The sequence below is a fragment of the Mirounga leonina genome, unplaced genomic scaffold, assembly GCF_011800145.1.
Source record: "Mirounga leonina isolate KUSES-001 unplaced genomic scaffold, KU_Mleo_1.0 Mir_129, whole genome shotgun sequence".
Lineage (NCBI taxonomy): Eukaryota > Metazoa > Chordata > Mammalia > Carnivora > Phocidae > Mirounga > Mirounga leonina.
Window position 1 is genome coordinate 60,170,605 of NW_023270323.1, and position 12,926 is coordinate 60,183,530.

Consider the following 12,926-nt stretch of genomic DNA (forward strand, 5'->3'; position numbering starts at 1 on the left):
AGTAGAGCCTGGGTCCCCTGGCAACCTGGTGACCATCTTGGCACTTGATTCCCTCCTCCCAATTTCTAGCAGTCCTGCTTTGAGGAGTAGAGAATAAAAACAACTGCATCAACTAAAGAGACTATCAGCCTCCTCTAGCAGATGTAGTGTTCCTTCCTCTGCTCCAACTGTCCCTTGTATGCCTTGTATGTAATAATAGCAAATACTACACTGATTCTTATCTGAATCTTACTTTCCATTATATCTTCACCAAGAGTAAAGATTATGTCATATCTTTGTGTTCACTAGTCTCTGGCCCTTTGCAGGGTCTCACATTTGTTGTGTCACAAGTGAATCAAAGAAGAAAGAACTATACTCCAGTTTAAGAAAACAATTAGGCTTTCTAAAGCATAGCTACTATAGGATTTAGAATAATATTAAGCAATTCTCATGGGTTATTTCAAAAATGAAAAACATAAATATCATTCAAGGTTGTATTATTATTATTTTCTTTTCCTTTTGTTATATATATGGCTATCACTGGCCATGAACAGAAATAGAAGATATCTGTCTTAGTCTGTTCAGATTACGATAATAAAACACCCACAGACTGGGTTATAAACAACAGAAATTTATTTCTTACAGTTCTGGGGACTGGAAGTCTAAGATCAGGGCGCCAGTTTGGTTGGGCTCTGGTGAATGCCCTCTTCTGGTTTGCAGACTCCTGCCTCTTCTCTGTGTCCTCACATGGTGGAAGGAGCTAGAGAGCTCTTTCACAAGGGCGCTGATCTTATGCGTGAGTGCACCACCCTCCTGACCTAATCACTTTCCTGAGGCTCCACCTAATACCATCACCTAGGGGATTAGAACTTCAAAATAGTTCAGGACAAAAACATCTAAACCATAGCAGTATCTTCTTCTGTAAGATATCTGATATCTTCTTATAAAATAAAAAAGGACTATTAAAGGGGCTAGGAGGGGAGGCAGCATATAATGGCAGACTTTGGAGGCAGACTGTTTAGTTTTGAATCTTGGTTCTAGCACTTACTAGCTTTGTGACCTTGGGCAAGTTACTTAACATCTCCACTTCTTCAACTTTAAAATGGTAGTAATACTTATATCTCACATGACACTAGAAAATTAAAGCCACAATGTAGTGTAACTATATGCCACCAGAATGACTACAAAGAAGATGGCATACATCAAGCATTAGCAAACATATAGGACAACTTCTACTCTCATACCTTGTTGGTGGAAGTGTAAACTGGTACTACGGTTTTTTCTTTGGAAATTATCTACTAAAGCCGAACTTATGCAAACCCCAGGAGAGAGAAATTGTCTTCCCAGGGGTATACTCAACAGTGGAGTATACATACGCTCACCAAAAGAAACATACTAGGATGTTCATAGCAGCCTTATTTGTCATACCCCAAACTTGAAACTTCCCAAATACTCATCAACAGCAGAATGAATAAATAAATGTGTGGTATATCAATACAGTAGAACATTATAATGCAAAAAAATTGCCCACAAATACATACAATACGGCTGAATCTCAGAAACATAATGTGGAATAAAAGAAGTCAAACATCAAAGGGTACATACTATATGCTTCCATTCATATGAAGTTCAAGAACTGGCAAAATTTATACCGCTAGAAATCAGAATAGTGGTTATCTTTGACAAAGGAAATAAAGATTGAAAGAGGGTAGAAGGGGCCTTCAGTTTATTGATCTGGATGGTATTTTAATAGGTGTGTCCAATTCATAAAAATTCAATGAGCCATTCTCTTAGGATATATGTATTTTTCCTTTTTTAAAAAAATATAATCTCTACACCCAACTTGGGGCTCAAACTCACAATCCAGAGATCGAAGTCACACTCTCTACCAATTTAGCCAGGCAGCCTCCCCTGTACTTTTCTATATGCATTATACATTAATAAAGTTTTAAAAATGGTAATAGTACATACCTCCTAGAGCTGCTGGGGTTAAAATGAGATAATACACATGTAACATATAGTATGTACTCAATGATTTTATTATATTTACTATTATTATTAATAAGAAATAGCCAACTTCCTTATTTTATAGAGAAAGAAAAAAGTCCAGAAATGTAAAGTGACTTGTCCAAGTCACATAGCTAGCCAGTGGTGGAGGAAAGACTAGAACAATTCCACTACAATATAGGCCTCCATATTTTAAGTCAATTTTTACTTCTTGTTTATTATAGCTAAATACTAATCTGGTCTTTTATGAAAAACACATTGTATTTATGCACAAAAAGAGAAAAGCTGGGGAAATGTTCTGTTTGGTTAAGATTTAAAAGACACTAATTTTATAGCCTACGTTTACACAAGGTAGAATATATGTATATAATTAACTTGGTGATACAAACAGTAATAAAAATAGATGGTAATGGCCAGTAAATGAAAATATGAGTGCTGCCAGTGACAATTTTACCAACAAAATGACTTAAGTATGTTAAATGACTTTTCAAAATTAAAGACCTTCAAATAAAAAGACAAAATCTAGTTGAATTCTGATAATTATAACATACAGAATTCTATTCAATAATTAACAGTAATCAAGGAGTAATCAAAAAGTATGCTTAGTTTTCAGACATAAAAAGTTACTAGATTAATTTGGAAATGACAAGATGAGCTTTCAACTCACTCTCATTTATCATTAATTATCTGCTGTATGGAAGAAACACTCACCAGGAGGCACTTGTGTAGAATCATCTATACCCAGCTGTCCTGTAGTTAAGCCGAGTTCTACAAAGAATTCTTTCTGAAAAATAACACACATAGAATTAACATACATCTCAGGCTTTGCTACACAGTATCAAAAAAAATCAGCCTCCTCCAAATGTAAGCTTAAATAAAAATCACAATGAAAAATGAATCTTTGCTTCCTTCAAATATCTTAAAAAGAAGATGATATTATTGAACTTTTCAAGAGTAATGTGTTAGTCAAATTTTGCTTTTTTTAAGTAATAGTAAGTAAAGTAAGTAAACTAAGTAAAGTAAGACATGATAATTATACTTTTGAGTAAAGAACTAGTAACATTCAAATCTTTCCTGAAACATACCCACATAGTATGTGTAGAACTCAACAATTTTATCTTCTAAATTCATTGTCTAAAATTCCCAATATGATTCTCTACCTGTTTTCTATGGTACTGTACTTCACTTCGCTTTTAATCAACTAAACACTGCAAATATCCAAAACAACTTACATTAATTTTTAAGTAAAATTAGACTTTCAAGTGTTCTGCTAAACTAAGAACAAATTAGATTTATTCTCCAGACTTCCTCCACTTATCTAGTAATGTCTAGGGAAAGTAATCATGTTTGTCTGTTATTTTTTAAATATATAACAACCCCATATATTCACATTATTTTTATTCCCTAAGTAATTAAATATTTCTATTAATATTTGCCTCAGTGTTTTGTTATTATTCTAATTGCTAAAACCAAACTTCCTTCTCCTTTAAAAGATGGAATTAGTTTTGGGGCGCCTGAGTGGCTCAGTCGGTTAAGCGTCTGCCTTCGGCTCGGGTCATGATCCCAGGGTCCTGGGATAGAGCCCCACATTGGGCTCCCTGCTCTGTGGGAAGCCTGCTTCTCCCTCTCCCGCTTCCCCGCTTGTGTTCCCTCTCTCTCTGTGTCTCTCTGTCGAATGAATAAATAAAATCTTAAAAAAAAAAAAAAAGATGTAATTAGTTTTAATCCTTCATAATTATATTATTATTTAACTTAGTGATTTATTTCTGCCCCTCATAAGACAGTTATCCAGCCTAACATGTACAGTCATTTCATTTTTGTATTGATTTTAAATAACTGATGTTATACTTCAATTTTTAACTAAACTTGGTTTTTACATATACTTTTAAAAAGCACTTCAATTATTTTTCCAATTTTTAATGACTAAAGAGGAAAAGTCCCTTCATACTACAGAAGGGACCTAGATCCAATAAACATGTCAATATTAGCTTCTGTAATCACAGTGGAGAATTTTACTTATGCTAAGACATGATAAGGCACAGAAACAGAACTCTGAACATTCATTTTCTATTTCACTGCTCTGTACTATTTTTCATTCAATATCAGTAGACCTGCACCCCAATCTCAGATTTCCTTCAAAACTCACCCAAGATACTAGGCCTTCTGGGATGCCTTCGTTGATATTCTGGGCTAATGGAAACAACTTTATATGCTATATGTATTACCTTTTATAAACCTCTACAAAGCATAGAATCACATCATATTGAAATTATCTTTTTATTGTCCATCTCCCCATTAACCTGAAGCTCCTGGAAGGTAAGGACTGTGTCTTACAAATATTTGTACGCCCAGTAGAGTGTGCTGAGTGACAAATAGCAGAGGGGCTCCATAAATATTGAATCACCCTGCTGAGCTCTAGTTTCCAACCTGTTGCCTCTATATGACTGAAACAGTAAACAGGAATGAGTTGACAATTTCACTTTAGAGTTAATAAACTTCAGTTTATTTAAAAAAATGTCTTTTTAACATGGATAAGTCTACATAACATTGTAAACTACGTTTGAAAGCCATCTATTAAAGGATCATTTGACTCAGTGAGCCTCACCAAGTTCAATACTCATACACACAGACCAGGGTCTCAAATAAACCATGCATCCTGGAGTCAGAATCGTATCACCAGGCCACATGACTCAAGGAAGGCAGGAACAACTAGCCCTCGTCACAGCAGGAAGAGAAGGACTAACCATACTCTTAGTGGGTATAGCCACAAGTATTTTGAAAATTAGCCACAGGCTTTTGGTTCTTCAATAGCTAAGAATGAATCCACATCAGCTCCAGGTCCCCCCAGACAGACAGAAGACATACCTAGTCCCACTCACACACATGCTAAACCTTTTCATACAGTATCCTTTCCCTGCTTCTTTACCTAGCAAACTCCTTCAAACTAGTCCAAATGGCAGTACCTCTAAGAAGACTTCCCACCACTTCCAGCAGAAGAATCTGCCACTTCTTCTGTACACTTTGTATAAACTACTACAAACAGGACTTCTAACATTTTTTAAAAAATAACTTCTTAAAAATTAATTTTTTTAATTGATTAGATTTTTAATAGTAATGATTAACAGTTATATACTGCTTACTAAGTTTCAAGTACCATCTATATGCTTTATGTTTTAGTTTCCTAAGGCTTCCATAAAAAAAAAAAAAGTCCCACTAACTGGGTGGCTTTAAACAACAGAAATTTATTCTCACAGTTCTAGAGGCTAGAATCAAGGTGCTAACAAGGCCATGCTCTCCCTGAAGACTCTAGGGGAGATCTGTTCCAAGCCTTTCTCTTAGCTTCTGGTATTGCTGGCAACCTTTGGTGTTCCTTGGCTTATAGATGCCTAACTCCAATCTCTGCCTCCACTGTCTTAAGAAACTCTCCTCGTCTCTCTTCTGTGTCTCTTCTCTTATAAAAACACTAGTCGAATTGGATTTCCGGCCCATCCTATTTCTGCAAGATATTACCTTAATCATTTATCTCTTCCTTTACCCTTCAACAACTCTGAAAAGACCCTCCACAATATAATTTTGCATGTGGTCAAACTTTTCTTGGCAGGCATTCATCCTGGAACCCTCCACCTCTTGCTTCAATCTGGAATCCCTGTGCTCTGGTCCTATTGCACACCCTTTGCCCTGAAACTTCTTTTCATTCTCATTCTGGAAATTTTTCTTCTCTTAGGTTGGAACCCTATTTCCTGGGTTCCCCTATTTTGCTCTCTTTATGAGCTTGTTTTGGAGGTTTTGGTAATAGTTCCCCAAATAAGAGTAAATATTTTAGATCACATATATCTGAAAATGTCTACTCCAACCTCACATCTGATTAACTGTTGGCTACATACAGAATTCTTGGCTTGAAATCATTTGGATTGTTAAAGGGATTACTTCAAAATCTTCTGGCTTCCAGTTTTGCTGCTGAGAAGTCAGATGCCACTCTAATTCCTGACACTTTATATGTATTCTATTTTCCTTCTATAAAGTTTTTAGAGTCTTCTTTTCAGGGGCCTTGATATTGGTCTTCTTTCATTCATGGCATTGGAAAGTGGGTGGGGACCTTTTCATACCAGAGATTCCTATCTTTCAGGTCTTGGGAATTTTAAGAATTCCCTTACCACTGTTTTCTCTTTCTGGAACTCCTACTAGTCAGATGTTAGCCCTTCTGGATTTATCATCCAGGTAAAAAAAAAAATCTTTTCCCTCTTATTTTTCATCTCGTTGGCTTTTTGCTTTTGTTTTGTCTTCTTTTTTTTTTTTTTTTTTTTAAGATTTTATTTATTTATTTTGACAGAGAGAGAGAGAGACAGCGAGAGAGGGAACACAAGCAGGGGGAGTGGGAGAGGAAGAAGCGGGTTTCCCGCTGAGCAGAGAGCCCAATGTGGGGCTTGATCCCAGGACCCCGGGATCATGACTCAAGCCGAAGGCAGATGCCTAACGACTGAGCCACCTAGGCGCCCCTTGTTTTGTCTTCAGATAGAGATTTCCTCACCTTTGTTTTCAACTCTCCTACCATATTTTTGATTCCTAAATGTTCTTTTTCATTCTCTCATGTTTTGTGGTTTTAATGAAACTCTGTTCTTGTGTAATTCTTGTTTCATGAGTAGTATCTTCTCTGAGAATATTAATGGATTAAGTCTTCTATTGGAAAGAAATGTTTAATAGGTTAACCTCTTTGTCCATGTGAAGATGACCTTGGGTTTACCTTCTCCCAGCACTGTTGCCCTGTGTTCTGGATCTCACACACACCACATATACACATGTACACACAAATTGTGGCAAAGGAATGCCAGCTACATTACTAAGCAATGGACTTTACTGAAAAAATATGACCCTTGATGATAAATTACATTTGAAATAGAAGACTGTGAGTGGACTATAAAAATCTATTAGAAAACACAGGCCTTAGTTGCCTGGTGTGGTGTCTCTTGATAGGACTTGGAAGTTATGCTCATGTGCATTATAAGAAACAGTTCCTATCGTGTATGACTTCCCTATGTTGTACCTATGTAATTTTGTCACTTCCAAGTGCATGCATTCCTTGTCGGGGCTGGGAAGTAGCATAGGATTGGCTGTAAGGAATCCCAGTGAAGATCTACGTGATATACAGACATGCTATGTTTTCTGTCCTGTCCTATTCTACAAATCTAAGTGAACCTATGCCAGGTTATGACCTATTGTATCCTGTGAGTGTGAATGTAACTCTAAACCTAAAACAATTAGTGCTCATGATAAGCATTCATTCCCTAAATTGGCTATTTTTCTTTTTTTGGTTTTAATTTTGGTTTCTGCCTTTCAAATTGGAAGATTTCAAATATCTGGAGATCCTAGGCTGGTCAGTCATATTTAGGAATGAGGCAATCGAAGGGGAAGCTGTGTCTGCAAGGATAGGGCATAGGATGCAGTAGAGGGAGAGAACTGGGCAGGCACAGTGATGGAGGTAGGGGATGAGGGTATCAGTCTCATCATTTGGTCAACTTTCACTTAATTTCTGTTTTCAAAATAGTGTCTCATTCCTGTACTGCTCTAAATCTGAAGTCTCTGAATTCTTAGCCTTTCTGATTCTTTTTCTCTCATGAATATGTCTCTGGTCTCCTGTGGGGAAGGAGGAGTCATCTGAATATGCAAGGTGGTAGGAGTCTGTAGGTCTACTGTCTCCTGATACAGACTTTCACACAGTCTCATTTTCAACCCTATTGCTCACCAAGGCCTTCTATAACATGTGGTGTCTCCAATTCTTGAGCCTTTCCAAAGTTCTATGGAGAAAATCATCTTGCTTCTTGTATCAGTCAGAAAATAGAAATCATACCAGAAATATGAACAGGGAAGAATAGAATTAGCAAATGCAAAAAGCAACTATGACTTCTAGACTGATCAAGAAGGAACCAAGAAGGATCTAAGAACTCAGGAAAGGGTCCCCCTTGCCCTCAAGACTGAGATTCAGACTTTCTTTTTTTACGAAATTCTCACCATAGTAAGTTGTAGTTACCATCTGTTATCAAAGTTATTACACTATTACCTACTATATTCTCTATGCTGTACTTTTCAGCCCCGTGCTTTATTTATTTTCTAACTGGAAGTTTGTACCTTTTAATCCTCTTCACCTATTTTGCCCATCTCCCCACCACTCTCCACTCTGATACCCACTAGTTTGTTCTCTGTATTTGTGAGTTTATTCTCTTTTTTGTTTGTTTTCTACTTTGGATTCCATGAGATTCAGTCTTTTTTTTTTTAAAGATTTTATTTATTTATTTGAGAGAGAGAGAGAGAGAGAAAGTGGTGGGGAGGAGTAGAGGGAAAGGGAGAAGCAGGCTCCCCGCTGAGCAGGGAGCCCAATGTGGGGCTCAATCCCAGGACCCTTGAGATCATGATCTGAGCAGAAGGCAGACACTTAACTGACTGAGCCACCCAGGTGCCCCAGATTCAGTCTTTTAAGGAGAGAGAATGGCTACCCCAGGAATGTTCATGGGGATTAGGGGATGGGTGAAGAAACTTGTCAGGGCACAGTCTGGAGCTGGTTTCTCCATGCTGATCGGCTGCCTTCCGAACATAGGAACCAGGAAGGGAAGTTCCTTTTTCTTGTTATGGTCTGCAGTGCCCCTCCAGAACCTTCTACTGATAAAGCCTAACATCAAGCCAGTTAGCAAAAGAGGAATGTTTGTAAGATCTAGCTCCAGCATAATAAAGCAGAGCAAAAAAAGGTGGATATAGAGCTAAAAGATAAGCTGATAATTGGCATGCCTCTCATCTGTATCTCCCATCTTCTAGAGAGAGGCATTTGAGCTTGACCTTCTTTCATGTTTAAGTCATTTATCATTTTCCTACCAGTTCTCCAACTGAATACATTAACAGAGCTATAAGTTGTTTCCTAGTTTCACCAATGACAGTATTTATAGTTCTGTGCTCCTTATTGCCTTGGGGTGATCAGCAAAAGAAGGAGTGATAATTTCTTAACTCCACCATTAGGAATTCTCCCCACCTTTCTATATTGCTCTATTTTAACACTAACTTCCTCACCGAAATGTGATAGTTTCCAGAGCAAAGACAATCTCTACCTCATCTTCCCTTTCCTTTTCTCCCTCAGTGCCTCATCCTGTTAAGCTTAATAAAGGTTGGTTGAATTAAATAAAATGTACATTCTTTAAAACTTTTTAATAAAATTCACAACTTGTTTCAATGAGTTATATTGCCATAGATCATGCACCTGAATCGCAACAAGCTGTCTTATAAGTATATGCTGTTGGTTAAAATGAGAAAAAAGCAAAAGCATTTATAGGTCCATGAAAGCTCATGAGTTACCAGCAAAGTAACTCACTGTCTATATAACATATTGACAATAAAAAACAAACCTTTCACTTAATTTATTTAATGAGCAGACAGTCCTGTTGCTTTAGATATATGCTGCACTAAAATATTTTTCTAATGGCTGTCTTCTAAAATATGTAATATTTTGAAATGCCTATACTTACCAATTCAGGGATGTCTTTTACTTTCAGAGGTACTTGGATTAAACCCAAATGAGTCCTGAAACTAAGAGAATCACCATTTTCATAATTTGGGTTGCGAAGATTAATTAACACCTTTAAAAACAAATCCAACAAAATTGGTTAGTTTCTTTATAGAATGTTTACACTTATAAAATTGGCAGTAATATTCTTGGTGTATCACCACAAAATTAAAAACTATTTGGGGCTATGCATATACTTTAATTACATTTTAAAAAACTATTCAATTGTATTGAAATGTTAAAATACCATAAACATGCTTTAAATTTAATATTCCAACTGGTGATCTACCATATGAAAGTCTAAAAAGTTAAGAATTTAGTTAGAATGAAAAACCTTTTGATGGTAATAAAAAATAAAAATTGCTTCATTATAATATTTAACCAGGGAAGGTGATAGAGAAATAAAAATTGCTTGATTATAATATTTGCCAGGGAAAATTTTAGAATCAACTCTAGCCCTTTTAAAAACAGCCACTGACAACATTTTTAGAGAGATAGGGGAAATAATACTGAAGGGTATTGCCTCTAAACCAAACCCACTAGAAAAAAAAATTCAGAAGCCAAGCTAACAAGAAAAACCGTTTACATACTTTCCAAAATTAAGCAGATAAAAAAAGTCTTAGACATTTACATACCCTTTAATCTAGAAATCGTACTTCTATAAGTATGATTATGGAAATAATTAAGATGTTTGCAAAGACAGTACAGAAAGAATGTCAATGAAGTACTGTTTATAGCAGAAAAATATGAAACAACTTAAACATTCCATTAGAGGGAATTACTTAAATAAATTATAGTTAATTTATATAATAAAATACAATGGCATTTGCCTTAATTAATATAGGTAATGTAAGTAATGACATAGAAAAATATTCACAATATATTCAGTTAAAAAATGTATAATAATGTAGTGTTTATTCCTGTGTGATGGTATTAAAGTAATTTTTAAAAATTTTTCTTCTTATGTGTGTTTTCTTATTTTTCTAACAATTAACATACATTTTTAGGAAAGAATAATTACAATTTAAAAAATATTTTTAAATTGAAAGTCTTGAGGAAAAAAAATCAAGAATCCAGTGCAATGACATAGATGGAACTAGAGAGTATGATGCTAAGTGAAATTAGTCAGTCAGAGAAAGACAAATACCATATGATCTCACTCATATGTGGAATTTAAGAAACAAAAAAATGATCATGGGGAAAAAAAGAGACAAACCAAGACACACAATCTTAACTATAGAGAACAAACTGATGGTTACCAGAGGGTAGGTGGGTGGGGGATGGGTAAAATAGGTGATGGGAATTAAAGAGCACACTTGTGATGAGCAAGAGGCGATGTATGGAAATGTTGAATCACTATATTGTACACGGAAACTAATATTACACTGTATATTAATTAACTGGAATTTAAATAAAAGCTTAAAAAATAAAAAAATCCAGTGAAGGAGATTATGGTAATAGAAATACTACCATACCTGAGAAAGGGATTAATGAACTGATAACTAATCACTGATAAAATGGAATGTGCTATAATGCCAAAACAGTTTCCTAAAATTGCAAACACTAAATTGAAACTAAAAATAGCAATGTTATTTGTTAAAAAAAATAAAAATATAGCAAAGAATTAACAGTGCTAAATGCAGACTAATATAGAACAATGCAATTTTAGTCTAATTACACAAACAAGGGATTATACTATACAGGAACCTCACAAACGTAGGATAGAAAAGAGAAAGAAACAATGAATATGTAGGTAATAGAAAAGAGAAAATATTAGAAAAGCAGCAACTGTAAGGATGTAATTATAGACAATGTTTTTTAGTTAAAGAAGAATCTCAGCCTGAATAATAAAAGGATCAATGTGTCAACAGTCCTGAAGGAAACAGAATGTTATGATTATTAAGGAGAAAACATAGTTAAAGATAACCATACAAAAATTACACGAACTTTTGGTCCTTAAGTACTAGAAAAGGGAAGAGTTTGGGAGAAATCTTTAACAAGCTAAGAGAAATAACACCATCACCATAAAGGCAGTTTCTGACCAAACTAACTTCTCCTTAGAGTTAAAAGGAGATTACAGTTGGGGAGCCTGGGTGGCTCAGTCAGTTAAATGTCCGACTCTTAATATCAGCTCAGGTCCTGATCTCAGGGCTGTGAAATCGAAGCCCGCTTTGGGCTCTGTGCTGAGCATGGAGCCTGCTTAAGATTCTCTCTCTCCCTCTCCCTCTACCCCTCACATCCCCCACCCCCCCACCTTGGTCTCTCTCTCTCTCAAAAAAAAAAAAAAGGAGACATACTACAGTTGACTCTTGAACAACACAGGTTTGAACTGCATGGGTCCACTCAAATGCAGACTTTTTATAGTACAGTACTGTAAATGTTTTCTTTTCTTTATGATTTTAATATTTTCTTTCTTCTAGCATACTTTATTGTAAGAATACAGTATATAATACATATAACATACACAATATGTGTTCATTGACTGTTATGCTATCAGTAAGATTTCCAGTCAACAGTAGACTATCAGTAGTTAAGTTTCGGGGGAGTCAAAAGTTTTATGCGGATTTTCGACTATGCATGGGATCAGAACCCCTGCGCTGTTCAAGCATCAACCACATGTTTTATGCTGGCAAACTAGTATCAGAGACAACAGTTCAGAAAAGAAATAAAAAGAAAATGTGAAAGATTTATTCATTCTTTTACTCATTCATTCAAGACCTCTTTATTGAGCAACTATGTGCTAAGCACTATTCTACCTGTTGGAGATGGAACAGTTAACTTGCAGCTGGTTTGTGGTAGCTCTATGCTTATCTCCAGGGACACCTGGATGTCTGGAGTGACCCTTGGCCAAGATGGGATGAAATATACTAACTAGTCGTTTATACTGTGCTATTTAATGTCCCCTGGAGATAGTCCATATCAGTTTATTTATATTGTTTCTTGAAAATGTACAGATTGTTGGTTTCACGTGATTTACCAGTGGGGATATAAAAGACCCGTGGGGAAACTTGTGTCTAGACTCCCAAGGCCAGTGTATCTCACTTGTATCTTGATAGTTCATAACCCAAAGACAAAGCATGTCCTGTGCAACTAACAAAGGGTCCTAGGAGCTATCCCTGGAAGTTTGTATCTCTTTGTATTTGTATGTGCTTTCTTTCTCTTGCTGAAACAAAAGCCTTCTGTGGTTAAATCCTGTGAAGTCCTGTGAGTGTCTTCCATTATCTGACTCTGTAATTGTTGCAGGAATGCACAAAACAGAAAGAGAAGCTCCTGCCCTTACAGATCTTCCATTTAATAGGGGAAGGCAGGCAATAAGCAAAATAGAAAAAGAGAATGTTATATAATGATAAATGCTATGACGAAAAACAAAGTAGGAAAAGGCTAACAGGAGTTCCAA

At 35.9% G+C, this 12,926-nt stretch overlaps 1 protein-coding gene across 4 annotated transcripts in view; it reads right to left on the reverse strand.

The window, feature by feature from the left end:
* TBC1D19 (TBC1 domain family member 19) overlaps positions 1-12,926 on the reverse strand; it is a 167,988-nt gene that overhangs the window by 96,008 nt on the left and 59,054 nt on the right. For all 4 annotated transcript variants that reach the window (XM_035005183.1, XM_035005184.1, XM_035005181.1 and 1 more), the window contains 2 exons: positions 9,492-9,602; positions 2,698-2,770 (listed from right to left, as the gene is read on the reverse strand). In XM_035005183.1, the coding sequence (XP_034861074.1) occupies positions 2,698-2,770; positions 9,492-9,602 (184 nt within the window). The remainder of the gene's footprint in view (positions 1-2,697; positions 2,771-9,491; positions 9,603-12,926) is intronic.